This window comes from Chinchilla lanigera, unplaced genomic scaffold (assembly GCF_000276665.1).
Source record: "Chinchilla lanigera isolate Chin_1 unplaced genomic scaffold, ChiLan1.0 scaffold00029, whole genome shotgun sequence".
In the NCBI taxonomy this organism is placed as follows: domain Eukaryota; kingdom Metazoa; phylum Chordata; class Mammalia; order Rodentia; family Chinchillidae; genus Chinchilla; species Chinchilla lanigera.
In genome coordinates this window covers 12,144,997-12,165,914 of record NW_004955430.1, presented here as the reverse complement: position 1 = coordinate 12,165,914, position 20,918 = coordinate 12,144,997, and the positions used below count along the sequence as shown (strand labels likewise).

The window sequence follows — 20,918 nt, the reverse complement described above, 5'->3', positions numbered from 1 at the left end:
GGTTTCTGACCATCAAAGAGTTGCAGTCATAGCACAGAAAAACATTACAGAAAAAAAACAAGACTAGGATAAGGCGAGGCAAGCAGCGTTGGACACAGTAGTTCTCAAGTGCTGTTGCAATTCATCCTCACCAGGGGAGCTTTTAAAAGCCCGAAAGTCGAGGCACACACAGGCCAGAAACGGCACACTCTCGGGATGGCACGTATCATTCACTGTATTTCAAAACTTCATGGTGGTTTATTAGACAGCCACGTTTAAGGTCATGCAAAAGAGGGGCTGGGGATTTAGCTCAGCGGCAAAGCGCCTGCCTGGCAAGCGCAAGGTCGTGAGTTTGGTTCCTGGTACCAGAGAAAAACCCAAAAAAAAAAAAAAAAAAAGGTCATGCAAAAGTATGGGAGAAAGACCTATCCCTGCTAGAGGACACAGAAGAAAACAGGGAAGCGTTTGCAGGACAAAAGCCAACTGCAAGTTGGCCAAGATGAGGACAAAGATAAAATAAGTAACACAGGTACACAGAGCAATGTAGAGGACACGTCCGGTAACCACAGAGAGTGTCAGAGAGTGTGTCCAGTAAACACTGACGGCTCAAGCTATCAGGAGCCTCAAACCTGTGCAGACGGGCCTCGGAAAGCTACAGGTTTTGGTCAGAGAAGCAAGAAAGTATCACCTAAAATGAAACATAGAAGGTCACGACCTTGTTTCTGATATGTTTTGTGACAAGAATTCAAATAAAGCACTCATGAGGCTGAGTCAGGAAGACTGCTGCGAGTTTGAGGCCAGCCTGGGCTAGACAGTGAGTTCAAGGCCAGCCTGAGCTACCATAGTGAAATCCTGTCTCAGACAAAATAAAAAAGAATTCAAACAAAAAAAAATTTGATCCAAATCAAAATGACTAATTCCGTATGTGCTCTGCTTTATAAGGATTTAGTTAAATTTACATCCAAACATGGTGTAAATTTGTTGTTCCGTTTTGTTGAGACAGGGTCTCGATATACAGTTCAGGCTGGCCTCGACCTCACTATGTAGCCCAGCTTGGCCTCAAACTCACAGAAATCCTCCTGCCTCAGCTTCCCAAATGCTATGATTATAGGAGTACACTACCACATTTGGATTTAAAAAAATATTTTTTAAACCACCCTTTTAAATGCATTTTGCTGACTGAAAGTCACTGAAGTGAAAAAGCGATATAGAATGTGATTCTTTCTATTCTGGAAAAGGTAAAACTAAGAGCAAAAACAGGTTAGTGGTGGGCAGGGCAAGACACAGATGATGAAAGCACGAAAATGGGTGTCTTGGTGGCTTTTCTCGTCACTGACACGGAACACCCAACACCCACAACTTAAAGGAGAGGTTTATCTCGGCTCGTGCTTCTGGTCTATAGTTGGTCCGCTCCCAAGCAGCCAGGGCAGGGTGGAAGGCCCCGGGCAGAGAAAGCTGCTCATGCACAAATGGGCTGGGGAGAGAGGTGGACCCTTCCGGGCCTTGCCCCGGTGACCTGCCTGCGACAACGAGGCCCCACCACCTAGCAGCATGTCAGCTATGAATCCCTGTAACCCAACCGCCTCGCCAAGCCCTGTCTATTAGCACGTGAGGCTCCTCGGGGACACCTAGCTATCAACCCTGATATTCCACTGTCGGGGGCCCTTTCCACGGGGCAGCTTCTCAGGCCCCAGTCTCCTGCCTGCAGTGACAATGCACGGCAAGAAAAAGGAGCAAGAGACAAGGACTGCAAGAAAGAGGGTTCTGGGATAGTCAGTGTCCTCTGGAAACGAAGACCAAGGACCTCCCACTCGCTGCTGTTTTATTAGCCAGGGCAGTGGGAAAGGTATGGTGCTTTTCCTGGAACAGCGCAGCCGTGGGTGAATGGGCATGTTTAATACCCTAAAGGAAACAGGTTAAGATCCATCTCCACGCCTGGGCCTGAGTTTTCCCTGAACTGTCCTCAGAAGCCTTCATGTTGCTCTGTGAGCATTACAGCCTCAGTGACCATCAAAATCTCAGCAGCAACTGACTGGAAGTGGGATTTCCGCATTTCAAAACCGGCCCACGCACAAGGCAGAGCAAGGAGGGTCTCTGGACAGATACTCTGTCACTTTATAATTGGTGGTTCCTAACACTCCAACCCGGCCCCTACAAGACTCCCTTTGTGCAAAATGCATTTAGTCCATCTCTAAGAGTTGCTAACATCCTAACAGTTTCAGCACTGCTGAAAAGTCCAAGTCCCAAGGCTCCTCTGTGCCTAAAGGCAAACTCTAACTAACTGTAAGCCCTTGGAAACACGGAAAAGGAGTTAAACAAGGCTGACACACTAGGGCGCAGGATCAACATCCCCATTCCAAAAGGAAGGTATCGTGGGATAGAAACCAACGGAAACGAAGCAAGACTGAAACCCACAAGGGCAAGCACTAAGTCCTATAGCTCCGTGTCCAGCACCAGGGGCAAGTTGTGGCCCTGAGACATGAACTCCACGGCACTGCTGGTGGTTGCCGCCCCCATGGCTTCTCTCTTGGGCTGGCTTTTCGCACTCCTTGTGGCTTCCCTAAGACGTTGCACATTTCTGGCTTTTCAATGTTCTGGGGTCTCCACTACACTTTTTCTTTTCCTCACAGCTTCAAGCACCGCCCCCTGGAGGCACACAGCCTGGCCTCCCAGGTCCTCATGTGAAACCTGAGGGGAAACCACCCAGACCCCACAACACTTGCGTTCTGTGTTCCTGTAATGCCAGCATCAAGGTCTGCCACCGGCTGGAGAAGTAGTCAGGCCCTCTGGGGTGATGGCTGGCTGGGCCCTGTGAAATGAACCCAGGGAACAAATTCCACAGGCAGCTGCTCTCAAGCATGGTGCCCTGGAGTGCTCTTCTCCCAACAAAGTCCTTTTTTACTTTTTTGAGTAAAAAGGGGCCTTGCTGATTCCTACCATGCCTATAAGCCATTTCTCCTACTGCTCTAATCTAAAATACTTGGCTTTTTAAAAATGTTAATCTTTTCAGCAACCAAGCTCTGCCTTGCTCAGTCTTTGCAACCTCCTTCTGTCAAAACTTAAAACTTCGTGTTTTTTTTAGGCAGGAACTTCCCATGTAGTGCAAACTAGTCTTAAACTACTATGTAGCCCTGGCTAACCTCAAACTCATGATGATTCTCCTGCTTCAGCCTCCCCAGTGCTAGCATAGCGAGTATATGCCACCACCCCCAGCCAAAACCGAAAACTTAAGGAGCTTTTGCTCCTGAATGTTGCTACAAACCTGCCCACCAGCTCTCACAGTACCCATGCCACAGCTCCAACACTGGACTGCCTTGAAGTTTCCTCTACCAGATTAATTTGTCCACTGCCCTTAAATCTCAGTTTCTTACAAGGACTTGGGACATGAGTAAAATGCTGACAAATTTTCTACCAATGCATAACACACATAATCTCAAAGCAAACTTGTCAGTGGAGTCCTTATTCTCAAGTGAAATCTCCTGAGCATGGTTTTTATCATCTATCTTTTCAATCAGCATTCTAGTCTTCTGAGCTCCAACCACAATCTCCGATCAAGCTCAGTTCATAGCATTCTAGGGCTGCTTCTCCAGTTGGCATCTCCGTACCCTTCCAAACTCCTCCTAAGGACCACTTCTAAAGGTTCCTGAACCACACAGTCAGGTAACATCACAGCACTGGCCTCACTTCTCTGGTATACCAGAAATCTGCATTGGTCACTTTTGTTATCACTGGAACAAAATACCCAACAACCCACAATTTAACAGAGAGGTTTACTTTGGCTTATGTTTTTAGTCCATAGTTGGTTGGCTCTCAAGTAGCAAAAGCATAGCGGAAGATCCCGGGTGGAAGAAAGCTGCTCATGGTATGGCCACCAGGAAGAAGAGAGAGAGAGAAGGAGCCAGAGAGAGAGAGAGATGAACCCTTCCAGGCCACATCCCAAACAGCCCACCTCTTCCAACCAGGACCTACCAAGTAGCAGCAGGTCAGCTATAAGCCCCATAACCCAATCACCTCCCAAAGCCCTCCCTATGAGCACCGGAGGCTTTGGGGGATATCTAGATATAAACCATAACAAAGAGGCATAGAAAAGTTTGTCTAGAGTAATACACCTGGTCCATACTTTGATGGTAGCGATGGTTACCCAACTATATTTGTCAAAAACTCACAGTGCACTAAAGGTGGCCTTTAGTGTATGTAAATTATACCTTTATTTTATTACATATGAATTATACCTCTATACCTTTTTAAAGAAATAAAATCACCTTTGGTAGAGGTGATACTCACAAGCCCACATATTAATGAGCGGAAATCAGTATGGAGATTCCTCAGAAACTAAAATGAGAAATTCTATTTGACCCACCTAATCCCCCTTCCAGGCATCTTCCCCAGACAGGTAAAGACATCATATTATAGTGATACACGCATACCCCTGTTTTGAACAGCGTAACTCATAAAAGCTACAGCTTGTAGTAATCTCTCTGTCCACTGGCAGACAAATGCATGAAGAAAGAAAAACTTGAGTCATCTGTAGGAAAGTGGATATACCTTGAGACCATAATGTTAAGTAAAATAAATCAGACAAACAAGTTTAAATACTGCGTGGCTTCTCATACAAGAAACCCAAATTGTACGTAAGTATCAAAATAAGAGATAATACGAAATAGGGAGACAGCTCTTTTTCAAACAGAGAAGGGAATAAAAGAGAGAGAAGGAGAGGGAGAGAGGAGGAGAGAGGGAAAGGGAGAGGGAAAAGAAGAGGGAGAGGGAGGTGGGGGAGGGGCACTGTGCTTGTGGGAAACTCAGTCCACTAAAAAGGATGCACTTTAGTGTGTTGAGATGTACTATGTAGTGACTCCACACGAGGAATATAAATGAACATTATGTACTGCAAACATACGCTAATAAAAAATATAAAAAAATAAAAATTCAGTATCCTGTATTTCCCCACAGCCAGATATAAATTGCTGCTTTGTCATTTTTAATTAAACATCCTCAGCAAGTCTTGCTGACGTTAAAGACAGGGATTCAGATTTCTTTCTGGGATTACTGTGACTCCAAAAGGTATGTCTTCCCCTTCCTCGTAAAATGTCAACTGGTACCGCTAGCTGGCCTAAGACAATCTCAGAGATTCCCCGGCAGCATGAAGAAGCATTTATATCCTGAGACTCAGGACTACCCTCTCTACCCGCCATCCAGCCTTGTCACTGGCATAAGCTGATGCATAAGACGGACAACACAGATGCAGACGCCAGACTGAGTCCTGATTCCCAGCCACGCGTAGCCATGAACTGTGACTGTAAAGCATCTTTGAAAAGACCGTTCTGGCTGCAGAGCTGGCATTTTACGCCACAAGGTAAGTGTTCATATAACTGCTAATTATTTGCTTCACACCTACACTCCTCATCAATAGAGACACAGTTCCAAGACGACGGCTTGCACCTACTTTCTCATGTAAATAGAGGCACGCATGCCAAGATTTGCCCATGTCTGCTGCTTTGCTAGCTCTAAATTGCTTGATGGAACACACGTGAATGCAGAGTGAGTCACAACTAACATTTTAGGATGGCCTCCCTGGTTTTTTTTCTGATTCCTATAACGAGAAACCTACCTGTTTGGATTCCTAGCGGGCTGGTTCTGGAAGAGACTGAGAGAAAATCCTGATCCCAGATAGGAGAGTTTTGACTATAAACTTCTTCTTCTAACATGGACAGAAACCTAGACGCAAAAGCAAAAGCAATAGTAAGATTAAAACAACAAACAAAGGAAAACTTACTGTATTATTAGAGTGACCAAAGCCTAATCATTTACGTCAATAACCTTCACATGCAGGCCCCAACTTCAACTTAGAAGTGTACTAGAGAATTATGACTCAAATGAGTAGCCCTGGTATATTCAAATATAGAAATATATCTTACCCTCCTTGACCCTGGAAGCTTGATGTAACATAGGATACACAGAGCAATGCATTACTGAAAATGCATTAGTCTTCCTTGGTGAGACCAGCCAAGACTTCAGCTCTCCATGTGGCCGTCACTGTCACTATCATTACCATCCAGAAGTTGCTAATACTGATCTAGTACATGCTCTGTGCCTGAACTACCCTTAAGAACTTCTAAGTGAATCCTCACATCAACCCAATCAGCTATATAATTTATTTTTATCATACACCTATATGTTTCTCTTATTGACTTTTTCTCTAATACATGGAGACTAAATAGAAATATGTAAAAGCACTAAAAAGCAGGGTGTGGTGGAACAAGCCTACACAGCACCTGGGAGGCTGAGGCAGGAGGAATGCCATGAGTCTGAGGTCAACCTAGGTGACACAGCGAGTTCAAGGCTATCCTGAATTACACAGAAAGACCCTGTCCCCCAAAAAATAAATAAATAAAAGCACTAAAAGTAGGTCAGAGTCGTGAGGCTGTGGGTGGTCTTTTTCTTCTCTACCCTCTATAAGCTGAATTTTCTTTAACAGGTGCATTTATCACATTTTGAATGAAACGTAGATACTCAATGTAAAGCAAATCAGTAGATGAGGGAAGGAAAGACTCAAGTAGAAGCCAAATAGTAGAAACAGCAGCAGATGAAGATACAAAATAAGGACAGAAGCCGTAAGAACGCATGTGAGAATCACAGCGACCACACGGGGTCTGGGAAGTGGGCCCCTCTCTGACTCTAAGACTCAAATAGCACCTCAGACCCCAAAATGTATGATTCTGCAGCCAGAACTGTAGGTAGAAGTCCCCAGCATTCTCAAATGTTGTCATATTCAATGAAAAGGGATTTACAAGGAAAAGTGGGTGGTAGTTTCACCCTGCTATTAGAAACAGAGAAGAAAAGAAAGCAGCATTGAATTTTTAGCTCAACAGCACAAGGATGCCAGAAATATGGGTTGAAGGAACAAAACACTATAATTAGCAAATATCTGCAAGAAGCGAAATGAATTTGCTATGAAAAAAAAAACTTGCTGTGGGAGCAGGGTCCACGCTTATCCCTTGGCTTAGAGACATGATGACAACTATCAACTGAAAACATAAAATATCGCTTATGTGGCAAATGTAATAAAGAAGTATGAAACTGCCTTAAAAATCTAAGCCAAAGAGCTTAGACCAGTTAAAAGGCAACCACTGAACTACATAAACATGCCCAGAAATCATAATCCGTGTTAGGGGTAACACTCAAACTGCAGTGGCTCTAAGGACCTTGAAATCTTTCTCCCTGGGGTACAGGGATATTCATGTCACATCTCACTCTCATATACTGTTTTTCTTATAAATCATACAACCAGAACACTAACATACATGTACATAGCCTGGTGAGGTGGCACATGCCTGTAATCCTAGCACTCAGGAGGCTGAGACAGGAGGATCATTGAGAGGTCGAGGCCGGCCTGGACTACAAAATGAGCTCAAGGCCAGCCTGAACTGCATAACGAGACCCTGTCTCAAAAATATATACATATATATATATATATACACATACACACACATACATACAAACATAAAAGACATGTACAGTATTGGCTATCAGCTAAATCCCATGAGAGTTTACCACAATATCCTTTATCTAAGCTTAGAATTTGAATTAAACTGCCAAGGAATTTTCAGTTGTTATGTATCAGAAAACTATTTTTTTCGCTGCTGTTGTTTGGATCTGACTTATTTTTAATAACTAAAACTGTCTCGCCTGAGACACAAACTGGGTAATCCAATAACAGTATCTTTGTAATAAAAATCTAGCTTCTCAACTCGAAGTATGAACAACCTTTGATCGAAGAACACAATGCCTCCTCTAAATATTCTTTTTTTTGGTATTTTTGAGACAGGGTGTCTCTGTGTAGTCCAGGCTGGCCTCAAACTCATGGTAATCCTCCTGCCTCAGCCTCGCGAGTGCTGGGATTACAGGCGTGGCGACCACACTCAGCTCATATTCTCCTCCCTAAATCAGCAGTTATGAACAGGGTAAGGAAGGACGCCTATCTCATGCCTAGAGCAGAGAGGCATTTTAAATTACACTTTTTTAAAAGCTGGGCATGGTGGCACACCCTGTAATCCCAGCAGTCCAGAGGCTGAGGCAGGAGGATCATTGTGAGTTCGAGACCCGCCTGGGCTACGAAGTGAGCTCAAGGCCAGCCTGAACTGCAGAGCAAGACCCTGCCTCAAAAAGACTAAAAAAAAAAGAAGAAAATACATTATACCTTTTCGCTCCCCCACCAAGTACCAACCTAGGTGAAATGATGACCATAAAGTCAGCTGTCTCATTCAGACCCTGCTGTCCTTGCTCCACAGAAAGTCACAAACTGTACCCCAAGCTCCTCCCTCAGCCAACCTCTTCGCCTACATTTGGTGTCTGGCATTGGAGATGCATTTCCAAGGCACAAAGGACAGACAGCACTTTAGGTCTGTACTGCTTTGACACATTTCATTCATCTGAAAATACTGGAGTTGGGGGTGTGGCTCGCAGATAAAATCCCGGCCTGGCAGGTGCATTCTCTGGGTTCAGTACGAGGCAGGTACTGAAAAGACCATGCAATGTTCTGGCTCTCCCACAAGTACGAAGCCGGTGCAAGAGAGGACAGTCCACTCTCCAAGACACTGAGCACGAAGTATGAAGGTGACGCTGAAGTAGCTCCTGCTGCGGGCCAGTCTTGTCTGGCAGTCTAGTCTCCGCAGACTGAGGGGCAGGGTGGCTGAGGCAGGGTGGTTCAGCAATGCTCAGAAAGGACGGGAGACTCAGGATGGGGAGAAGAGCCAGGTGAGTTCTCGGCCCCACCACTGAGTGGATGGAAACCGTACTGCTGGGCTCTCTCCCGTCCCTGTAAGCTTCCTGGCAGCCGAACAGAAAAAATAAAGGGCAGCCCCACTGCACAGGACTCAAAGACAGGCGGGTGGGGGTGGTACTACAGAAGGAGGGATTCCAGCGACATGAAGTCAAGCTAATAAACGGAGCTGGAAAACCACCAAGAAGACTCACCAGGGGAACCGAGGAGCCTTTCCTCCTGCTCCCTGGGATGCTTTTTCTACCGCCCTTCATTCTGGGACCTACAGGCTTTGGCATGTATTCTGAAATGTCAGGTCCCGAGGCGAGGCGTGGCACTGCGCGCCTGTAATCCTAGCACTTGAGCATTTTAAGACCAACCCGAGCTGCTGCTCAGATAGTGAGTTCAAAGCCAGTCGGAACTACATAGCAAGATCTTATCTTAAAATAACCAAAGAGAGAGAGAGGGAGAGAGAGGGGGCGGAAGGAGGGAGGGAGGAGAAACAAGAAACCTCAAGTCCTGGGATGAAACAGCGCAGCAGAAGCTCTCCCTTACTTTGGGAAGTGGGTAAGGATTAGAGTTCGTTTCTCAAGAGGAAGTTTGTCCTTTTCCTGTCTTGCTTGCTCCAGGAGCTGTCGCCTCATGACAGTGAAGACCGAGCGAAGCAACGTTCTCCCGAACACCTGTGTGGTTTCATACCGAGGTAGACTGTCACAGAACTGGGGCACATTGCAGTAACACAGCCACCTGTCACAAGAGGAAATGAGAACCGTCAGTGTCCCGTCAGGCCCCAGGTCATCCGGCCCAACGATGGTGACTCTACCATTCTCCACAGCAGGAGAGAGCGGGCCTGCGATGGCAGGCAACAGTATCACAGTCAGCTAGTGAGACCTGGGCATTCGGTGAGCTCGCCCTGAACGGCACCACTGGCTGGTGTTAGCATTGTCCAATTCCGCCGCCTCCAGCCAGGAGCCCTAGAGTCAAACGGCCCTGGAATCAAACCTCCCCTTGGCCACTCTGGAAATGCTGCTTTGCCATAAAATAAGGACGAATACAGCTATAGTACTTTAATGGGTTCTCTGAGTATTACATGAACCCAGGTGTAAGGTACATACTGTAATTCCTATTTCTGGCAAATAAGTGACAGTTTAAATAAAAGAAAAACATAAAGGAGAAGCTGAGGAAACCCCTTTTGGGGTCAGAAATTTAAGGTTTTTAAAAATGCCCGCCGCTGATCACACACACAGTGCTGAAGCTGCGATAAAGACCTTCAAGGCCGCTCAAAATTCAGTTGAAATGCAGAAAGTAACAGGTTTCCACCACCTGTGGCCTAGGTACACACTCTGCAGTAACTAGACTCAAAATCAAAAACGTGCCTCACCGTTGACAGGACTGGAGGAGGGCGCACGCCAGAGGGAAATAAGGGGCTTTCTCAAAATCTGACCACGGTTCGAGGGTATGCTGGCAAAACAGGCCACCTGATTTAGAAAGCTCCTTCAGACAACAGGAGCGACTGAATGAAAAAAACTTTTTTTTGTTTTTTTCCTTTCTGAGACAGGGTCTCGCTGTACAGTTCAGGCTGGCCTTCAGCTCACTTTGTAGCCCAGGCTGGCCTCAAACTCACAGTGATCCTCCTGCCTCAGCCTCCCAAGTGCTGGGATTACAGGGGTGCACCACCACATCCAGCGAAAAAGACTTCTCAAAAATGATCTTTTTTCTTCTTTTTTGTCTCCCCAAAACACAAGGTCTAAAATTCCCAGGACCCAGTAACATGTACATAACCGTGAGTCATGCCGAGTGGCACCAAACCAGGGTAATCTGGTCAAAAACTGTTATTTCACACATCCTTGGCAGCGGGTCCAAATCACTCTCTTCTAGGATAGGCCTGCTTTCCAAAACTGAAAGGCTCTCCCCCTTTATCCTTTAACGTTTGAAGTGGGGAAGCTCTCTAACACGCCAGAGCTGCTACAGGAAGCCCTCAGTGAACTTGATGCAGACTGAAATAGTATTAATTTACTTCTGCCACGGCCTCATTTCTGATCTTATCCTGCCCATTACATCATATTTCCCCTGTGTGAGGAGATGGTAATTGCAGCGGCGTTTCACCTTCAGAGAAGAAAACTTTCATTAGTGTTAGCTTCCCTGCCTGATTCAAAATTCATCTTAAACCCTTGCTCCTACTTCTGTTCTCTCAACTTTCATCTCTTTATAATGCGTACCAAACGTCATTTTATGATTGTAATACTGAAATGGGTATCTCAAGTGTTGCGTTGTATCCTGTCCAGTGACCTTGGCAGCAGAAAAACAAGAGAGAGCGTTCATCTCAGAGTTCACACAGGAACTCATCACCTTCAAAGCCGATCTTTAGGTCAGGGATATAGCTCAGTGGCATAAGCACCTGCCTGGCAAGTGCAAGGTCCTGAGTTTGATTCCCGGTACCAAAAAAAAAAGCCAACCTTTATTAATCTGGGGTCACTTAATAAAGTTAACAAAATATTAAGCAGTGAGGGGACATCCAGATCTCAAGTAACTACTTATGAAACTATAAATGTTAAATGGTCATAAACCTTAATAATTAGTACTTCAACTTCATGAGATCTTTTTATCCCAAGACTATTTAAGACTTCATATTAAAAATATAACACAATCTGTGTAATATTCTATGATTTAAACCAGTGCTGACACTAAATAAAGCGTTCAACAATGATGGAAATAATTTAGATCCATGCAGGTTAATACAGCAGCCACTGGCATCATGTACCTACTGAGCGTCGAAATGCAGCCAGTACAGCTGAAGAGTTAAGTATTATTTTTATTTATTCAACTTCAAGTCTACTTTCAAATGATAATAGTCCAAAATATTTTTCCCATTAAACACAATTTTAACTCTAGTTTTAAGTGTTTAAAATTTAGTGACTGTATTAAGACGTATTTTAAGTGCAAAACATATATCAGTGGCTGGAGATTAAGCTAAGTGGTAGAACACTTGCTTGCCATGCATAAGGCCCTGTGTGTTGGTTACTTTTCTCTAGTTGCTGGAGTAAAATACCTGACACCCAAAGTTAAGGAAGGAAAGGTTTATTTAGCTCACGGTCTATGGAGGTTTCAGTCCATAATCAGCTGGCTCCAAGGCAGGGTGGCAGGGCACGGGAGCAACAATTTAAGGCAGCAGAAGACAGCAGAAGCAACAAAAGCAAAAAGGGGAGAAAAAAACCTCTTCTTTCCCCTTATACTGTAAGCAGGCTACCCGCCCTTGGGTGGGTGTAGCACTCACACCATCTCCTTGCCCTCCTCTTGCACAGGCTCAGGATGTTTATACAGTGAGAACCCTAGACCCCTGTTGAGTCACTTAGTTAAACTTTTAGACTTCTCTAGTTGATATAATGTATCAAGCATTAAAATCCACCGGTTGCCAACTTGGCAACTAGACACATTTTTTAAAACAGGTTTTCAGCTACAAAGACATGCTTATTTATATCAATTTACAACTTGAACATTGTAACACAGATCTAACAATCCTTAAGAACCAGTATTAATTATACCAACATTGTATTACATTAGAACCGTAACATTTCGCTTGTGGCCTGCCCAAAACTCATGCGCATCCCTTTATGCCAAAGGCATTTAGTCCATCTCTAAGAGTTGCCAAAGTCCTAACAGTTTCAGCATTGCTGAAAAGTCCGAGTCTCCTCTGAGGAGCTGCAAGCCCTGGTACAAATGAAAAGTTAAACACTTGCAACATTTAATGGCACAAGATAAACATTCCCATTTTAAAAGTTACAAACAGAGGAGATACAAAGCTCTGCGACCAAAGCAAGTCCAAAATCCAGCAGAGCAAACATTAAATCTTGTAGTTCCATGTGCAGCATCTAAGGCAATCTGTGACAAGGTGCCAGCTCCAGAGGGCTTCAGCGGCTCCTCCCCTAGGGCACTTTCGGTGGTTGTAGCTCCTGCAGCTTTTTTCTTGGGCCACTCTGCTCTTTCCTTGCAGGTTTTCTCAACATAACCTATGTTTCTAGCTTTTTTAAACTTCTGGGGTCTATACTTTACCTTTGGCTTCACCCTCACAGCTTCGCACACTGCCCTCTCAGGGACACACTGTCGTCTGAGGGGCACATTGCCTGGCCTCCCAGTCTTTCTGAAATCGGGGTGGAAGCCTTCTTAACCCCACAATTCTTGCATTCTGCATGCACCTAAAACCACCATCAAGTGGGTGATGCCGAAGTCTGCTGCCAGCTAGAGCAGTCACCAGGATTCCCTCTCTCTTGGATATAGGGGTCAAGTGCCTGGATTGCCAGGCACTCTGAATCCAATTCTGAGGAACAAATTTTCTATGCTGCCACCATTCTGGAACATGGTGCTCTGTGGCTTTCTCCTCAAAGCAAAATCTTGCATCTTTGCCGTTTTGAGGCTGCAAAGGTTGGAGTCCTGCTGCTTTTTTTGTGGTGCCCTGGGCCATCTTTTCTAGTCTTCTGTTTCTTCTCAGCAACCAAGATCTCCTCAGCTCTATCTTTGTAGTCTATTGTATTACTGAGGCTTCCCTGTTGGCCAAAATCACATTTTAAATCATCCTGTTGGGCTCTGTGCTCTTGATTCACAACATAAATCTGGCTAAAAGCCCCCAACAACAACAATGCCACAGCCTCAATACTCAACTGTCCTGAAATTTCTTCTGCCAGATTAATCAGTCCACTGCCCTTAGTCTCGGTCTCAGGCAAAGTCTCTGGACATGAGCAAACTGCAGATAAACTTTCTGCCAAGCCATAGCACACAAATCTCCCATATAAAACAGCCCAATGTGCTCCAGTGCTTCTCTTAAAAGCTAGTTCCTACAGACCTAGCAAAACAAGTCTGAAATCTAAAATGCTTCATATTCCAAAACTCCACATTTTTCAGATGAGGGATTTTTAACCAGTAAAGTCTATGCAAATATTCTAAAATTTGAAAAACCCCAAACTGAAAGATTTCTGGTGCTGACCATTTTGGATAAGGGATCTGGAACCCATAGTGAAGTGCTGACCAAGTGCTCCTGTCTCCTAGGCTCTGGCGCTTCTCCTCTGTCTGATAAACACTGTTCTAGCCCTCTGTGTCCAAGTACACACATTCAGTGTGCATGCTGACAGGCTCCACTCCACAAAACAGCGGCCACATAAAGCTGCTTCCCAAAGCCCAGGTAATCACATCCATCTTGCTCTATACTCTTAGGAGACATCTCCCCAGTGTGGGAGCACATCTCCACCTTTCAGAAGCTCTGCACAGGTGAACATCTAAAGGAGGCATGGTGGTGCATGCCTGTGATTCCAGTTCAAGGCCAGCCTGGACTACACAGAGAGACCTTGTCTCAAAAACCAAACACCCTCAAAACCTAACACTAATTATTTGCCACTTTCCTTTGGTGGATTCTGTTGGTGCGATGTATTTTAAGCAGTCACACTCCCTAACACCTTCTTTTTGTGTTACTTCTTCAGGGAATTATATTAGTGCACAATCGTGAAATGCAGCAAACTTCAAAATATTTGTCCAGACTTTTCTTCTAAAATCATAGTCATTTCTGGGAGTAAAATATACGGTTAATTTACGTTTAAAAAAATTTTTCCTTTTCCTTTATTCATAATACAGAGTAAGTAATGTAAGCAGATCTTCTGCTCACTCCGCTTTTGATTTTTTATCAGATAAAGCCTGGCAGGTTCGCTCTGTAAGGAACACAGCCATTTTCCATGCACAATCTTTTCCACAGAGAATCCGATTTTACCCCATTTTCATGCTAATGCTGTGCTCCAGAAGTCTCGGGCCCCTTTGTCCTAACTGCCACCACTACTGTAAATTTTAAGATGAAACAGTCTGGAGGTACTATGCATTCTCTTACCCAAGATAAACGCTGCCGGTGCCTGCAGCCTATAGTATGACCCATTCCCGAGACATTAGGATCAAGGAGACACCATGCTGCGGCAGTGTGTGGTTTTCTGAATTCCCCAGTGTGCTCACAGCAGTAGGGTTTTATTCTGAGTCAAAGCCTGAGCCTCCTAATTTTCCCAAGTTGTTCCTTCCTCTCCGCTTCCCTTTCTCCATCCACAGGGCACAGGGATGGGGAAGCAAGGGTGGGGGTGGCATCACTACCTTCACCTCCGTATTTATTATTCACAGTGACTCGTGATCTACATTCCACCTGGAAATCAGCGGGTTTCAGAACTCACAGGGCATATTCCTTTCAGTGTCTCTCTTCACTGCTGTCTGACTCTTTCTCTTCGGCTGCTGGGATAGAAAGAAGCCTTCTGCTGTCTTTCTATCCCCTATTAGCTTAGCCTCTAAAATAATATTCTAAAATAATTAATTTTCATTCAACTGTCCGTTGAAGGCTGTAGCTTACCAGCCTCCTGGAGGCAGTGACCGAACTTGAGAGAGCCATGTGTGTGTGTGGGGGGGGATGACAACCAGCATCTCCCCAGCACCTGTCCTGCTGTCCAAACTCCCACGCAACCCACACAGCACCCAAGAGTCCAGAAGTGGAGGAACGCCGAGGCCGTGGAGGGAAGGCGGGGTCTCAGGCTCACAGAGCAGGGGAAGAAGCAGCCACGCATCGAACCCAGAGCTCCTTCAAAGCCCAATTTCTACTGCTGCTGCTCTAAGTATTTATAAGAACCACCCATTTCTTGGTAATTCCCAAATGCTGCTTTGTTTTTATATTGTTTTCTAAAATATAGTCACGCCTCCTGCTGAAGTATGTTGATTCACATGTAATTCTCCTTTTTCTTGATGAAACTATTTTCTCTCTAAAGTCGGGAACACACTCAGGGGTTTGACAAACTTTCAGCGTCAGCTGGGCGCACATCCGGGTACTCTGGGAGCCTGAGCAGGAAAATCGTGAGTTTGAGCCCAGCACGGGCAATTTAGCAACTGAAAGTGACCCTGTTTGTTATGGTTTGTGTCTGGATGTTAAAGTCTCACGCAGTCATGGGCGGGCTTCTAGAGTTATGATTGATCCATGGTCCAATGCTGGGATTATGAATGCGAGCGCTACACCCGCCCTGGGGCAGATAGTTTGTATATGGAAGGGAGAGAAAGAGGCTGCTTGCCGCCATTCCTCCCTTTTGCTCTTGTTGCTTTTGCTATCTACCTCCTCCATGAATGGCTGCCCTCTGCGAAATGCCACTCTGCCTCGGAGTCAGCAGAGTATGGACTGAAATCTCCACAGACTGTGAGCTAAATAAACCTTTCCTTCCTTAATTTTGGGTGTCAGGTATTTTGTCTCACCAACAAGAGAAAAGTAACTAAGATACTGTCTTTAAAAAATTAAAATAAATCGGGCATGGTGGCGCATGCCTGTAATCCCAGCACCCAGGAGGCTGAGGCAAGAGGCAGACAAGTTCAAGGTCAGCCTGAACAACAGGGCAAAACCCTGTCCCGCAAAAATAAATAAACCAAAAAACAAACAAACAAATACATAAATAAGAATATAAATTAAAAAGGACCTGGGATGCAGCTCAGTACAAAGGCCCTGCGTTCAATCACCAGTAGTACCAAAAAAAAAAAAAGATGAAGATACATTTTTTTTGTCAGATTTATTATTCCAACTCATTATAAACAACAGTTACAGTAACATCAAACGGGCTGGGGATATAGCTCAGCGGCACAAGCGCCTGCCTGGCAAGCACAAGGTCCTGAGTTCGATTCCCTGTACCCAAAAAAAAAAAAAAAACCCACACAAACAATAACATCAAACTACTATTAATGTAAAACCCTGCAATTAAAGATGCAGAGATAAAGATCTAACAATAAAAACTGATTTTGAAGAAATTTGTAATTCCTATAAATACCAATTACTAAGAGAAAATATTTTATAATTCAAATTACACAGTGGTCAAGGTTTAGGGGGAGAAAGGGAGGGAATTTTATGGCCTCATAAAAATATAGGTCGGTGACAGAAAATAAAACTTAAAAGTATACCCATTCCTCCATCACATCTGCTGTTACCAAAAATAACCTGGTACACGTGGTCTTGAAAAGGCTATCAAATGATGATGCGGCCGGGCGTGATGGCGCACGCCTGTAATCCCAGCACTTAGGAGGCTGAGGCAGGAGGATCATTGTGAGTTCGAGATCAGCCCGGGCTACAAAGTGAGCTCAAGGCCAGCCTGAACTGCATAGCGAGCCCCTGTCTCAAAAAGACCAAAAAAAAAAAAAAAAAAAAAAATGATGATGTTTACTTTAAACCAGGAAAAAGAAAAAACATACTAAAACTCCACAGCATCCCGGAAGTAAGCTTGATGTGCCTCTAAAATATAAATGTAGAAAAGTTATAATAAAGAATAGAATGGCCACCATTATTTAAGTGAAAATGAACACAGGCTGTTATATTTTCTACAATCCACGTTTAAGATTCTATCATTCTATCATCAGCAGTTAAAATAAATTTCTACTTTACAAAATACATGTTCAATCCAAGATTATGTGCAGAATTTGAACATCCTAAATAGGAAAACAGTTGCTAAACTATGGTATGCTAAGTCAATGGGCCGTATCATAATTCATGAAATGTTTAATATGCTGTCAAATGGGGGAAGTGGAAAGGACCTAAAATTCTATGTTGTCTTTCATTATAATGCAAAATATGTACTTATAGGGGAAATATTGGAAGGTATTATGTATAGTAGTATCAGGTCCATCATGGTGCTAATAAAAGGAGAATCTTTCTTTTAAAAATTCCTTAACTCCATTATCATAATGAACATTGTATTTTTTTTGAGGGTTCTCTGTATTACAAACCGTATAGTTTACCTAGTCAGTGATGTTCCACAGAAATGAAATAGAAGCCGTAAGTAATTTAAATCTGCCAGTAGCTACACTGACAAAGTAAAAACAGGTGATAATAACTTCACTATTTTTATTTAATCCTCTATAGCCAATATACTATCTTTTCTGTATGTAATCAATTTTTAAAAATTGAACTGGGGATGCAGGTCAGCAACAGAGCACTTTACCAGCACGTGCAAGACCCTGGCTTAGATCCCCAACACCACAAAGAAACAAACAACTACTAATGAGCTATCTTAAACTATTTTTTTCTTTTTTTTTTTGGTACCAGGAATCGAACTCAGGACCTTGCGCTTGCCAGGCAGGAGCTTATGGTGCTGAGCTATATCCCCAGCCCTATGTTAAACTTTTTAAAAATACAGTTTTAGAAGTCACAATTCAGCCAGGCGTGGTGGCACATGCCTGTAATCCCAGCACTCAGGAGGCTGAGGCAGGAGGATAGTTGCAAGTTTGAGACCAGCCTGGGCTCCAAAGCGAGCTCAAGGCCAGCTTAAACTGCACAGCAAGATCCTGTCTCAAAATGACCAAAAAAAAAGAAAAGAAAAAAAATTGCAATTCAAACTAGCCACATTTCAAGGGCTCAAGAGCCACATGTGGTTAGTGACTATCACACTGGACAGTACAGGCCTAGATGATTCGGCTCTCTCACCCTCCAAAACACTGTGCTATTCATGAAAAGTAGAAGTTTGCAAGTTAAATTACATAGACATTCTCTCTAAAGTGATGGAGCCACCATAATAACTGGGAACCCTTCACTTGCAAAGACAAATAGTAATTTCAAGTCTGCAACATGCTCTACGGGGCCAGAGGGGGAGGGCTTGTCATCTGATTACCTTGTGTAGTTTTCTTTGTATCCAGAAATATCATCGTTGGGAGAGCGCAGTCTTCGTTGAGATGGTGCCTCCAGATGCCAATAGTTGATCCGGTTCAGGAACATTTTTGCCAACTCAACTATTGTTTGCCTTTCTTTCGATGGCAGGTGACTAAATTTGTACTGTACAAAGTTATTCACGCCCTTAAAAGGAAGGAAGGTAATTTATTCACGCAATCATCTAATTCTTCACACACACACAGCCAGCACTCCTGGGATGAGTAGCAAAGTACAGCCACTTCCCATTCACAAAAATCTTTTCCCTGTCTTTAAAACAGCAGTGCCAGGAGGGAATCTTGCTTACATCATAGGAGATGAAAAGTGACAAGACAGGAATACTTTGAATTGTCTGTCATTCTATGCCACTCCAGTCCTGAAGCATTAAAGAGAAAATCAAAACCAGGGACTGAAAAGGTCAAACCTCCTGAACAATAAAATGTGTCTGCTTTGCAGAGTAATTCTGGCTTGCAGAATGCTACCAGCATACTAGATCATATGTAATGTGGTTCTTCAATAGATATTATGTTTTTCTTTGATAAAATTTTAATCAAAAGGCTGCTAGCATGTATTCCACAGAACTAAACAACTAAAAAGAAAAAAAAATTAAGTCCCTCTTCCACTGAACTAAGGCACTAAAACTAAACGCTTTGTTATTGTTCTTTTGGTTTCAGGAAGAAACCTAACGCATAGGAAGCCTATGATTCAAAATTATCTGCTTTTTTAAAAAAGCTGTGAATTAACCTTTCTACATTCCCATCTCATCTAATTTCACACAGAAGAACAATATGTTCTTATTTAATAGTTTGAAATCAAGATGTAATTCAAGAAAACTAACAAAAACACATTTATTTGTAAGGATCTAGTATCGTGTCTTCTATAATCAGATTCTCACCAAGAAATTCAGTCCAGACTGAGAGTTATTTAGCCAAACAAAGGTTAAAAAGGGACGCTGCTGCGAGATTCTGACAGCCCTGACAGGAACAGTCTACGCATTTTAACAGATTCCGTAGTGAACGGCTTCCTTCCAGGAAGCGTAATGCAGCAGAAAGTCGATTTCTGGGTACAAACTCATTTCTTTTTTGCTTGACTTACAATGTTCTTCACATTACCGCTGCATTTCCTCACCTCAACAGCTCTTTCAGACAGTGCCAAACAAAAGGACAGAGATTCGATTTTGAAACACCAACAAGAAAAAGCACATTTTGTGCGTTCTTACAAACTACACGCTCTAGTTATTTTTTTTCTTCCCCAAACACACAGTGAATTTTAAGTATATGACAACCCTAAACAACACAACTGAGATCATGTACTAAATTAGGCGTGCACGTGTGATCCAAATGGGTCAAGACAATTTCTACAGACTTGGTAAACATCTCAAGCTAGGTATGGAGGATGCAAGAGGATTTAAAGGGTTTTTTTCACAGTGGACATGTAACTCATCAGTACTTGCCTAGCCTGCAAGAGGCCCTGGATTTATCTGCCAATAGCCTCCCACAAAACAAAAGGGATTTCTTCGGTCTTCAATTTAAATAGCTTCTTTTTATCTTTTTACCTGTTCAATACTAGGTTTTTCAAAAGGGGGCTTCTTCTCCAAAGAGCCTTCAACCACAGGTTTTCCTCTTTGCAAAATAGATTTCCTCAAGAGCTACAAAGAAATCATGGGTAAAAAAAATTAATCTCTTTGTGTCTCTGTGTGTGTCTGTCTCACACTCACACACACACACACACACACACACACTCACACTTGAAGGAAGGTTATCATATTGTACTTAACATATATAAAGAAATCTCCCCACCCCCCACTATGCAGTCCAGGATGAGCTTGAACTCTGGATCCTCCTACGTTAGCTTCTTGAGTGCTGGGATTCCAGGCCTGCCCCACCATGCCCAGCTATATGTAAATAAAGACTTAAATAAGCAACTTAACATGGTGATATGGGCCTATAATTCCAGCACTAAGGAGGCTGAGGAAGGAGGATCACAAGTACAAAGCCAGCCTGGACTCTACATTGCAAGACACTGTCTCAGAAAAAAAAGAAGTCAAACAGGCAAACTATCTGGCAACACAAATGTGCCTTCATGCCCATAACCAGAGCCATGAGGAACTAGACACCTTTCATGTTCCCGGCAGCCTAGACCACCCAGGAGTGACCACAAGACAGACAGCCCACCAGACACGGTGCCCCCACTCACTTCCCCTTCTCTCCTGCTTCCGGCTTCCCACAGGCAGAGGCCTGCACACTGTGTAATGCCCATTTAGGCCACTGCAGGTGTGCCCAAGTCCTGAAGGGGCTTATTGAACCACCCCGCAGGCCAAGACCATCCAAGCTGCACAAACAAGGCCGGGAAGAAGATGCTGTAGCAGCCGTGTGTCCAATGCACGACCACGGGCCTGCTCCTTGGGAAGGAATTCGCAGGGCTCTCAGTCGGCAGTTCTCACCCTTGTGGTCTTTCTTTGTTTTCCCCCATGTGCAGAATGCAGGCCAAGTGCTCTGGCAG

General features: G+C 43.9%; 1 protein-coding gene across 4 annotated transcripts in view; it reads right to left on the bottom strand.

The window, feature by feature from the left end:
* Positions 1-20,918, bottom strand: part of Kat2b (K(lysine) acetyltransferase 2B) — an 86,610-nt gene that overhangs the window by 30,188 nt on the left and 35,504 nt on the right. For all 4 annotated transcript variants that reach the window (XM_005387463.2, XM_013515666.1, XM_013515665.1 and 1 more), the window contains 4 exons: positions 19,972-20,064; positions 18,382-18,563; positions 9,293-9,484; positions 5,588-5,694 (listed from right to left, as the gene is read on the bottom strand). In XM_005387463.2, coding sequence (XP_005387520.1) covers positions 5,588-5,694; positions 9,293-9,484; positions 18,382-18,563; positions 19,972-20,064 — 574 coding nt within the window. The remainder of the gene's footprint in view (positions 1-5,587; positions 5,695-9,292; positions 9,485-18,381; positions 18,564-19,971; positions 20,065-20,918) is intronic.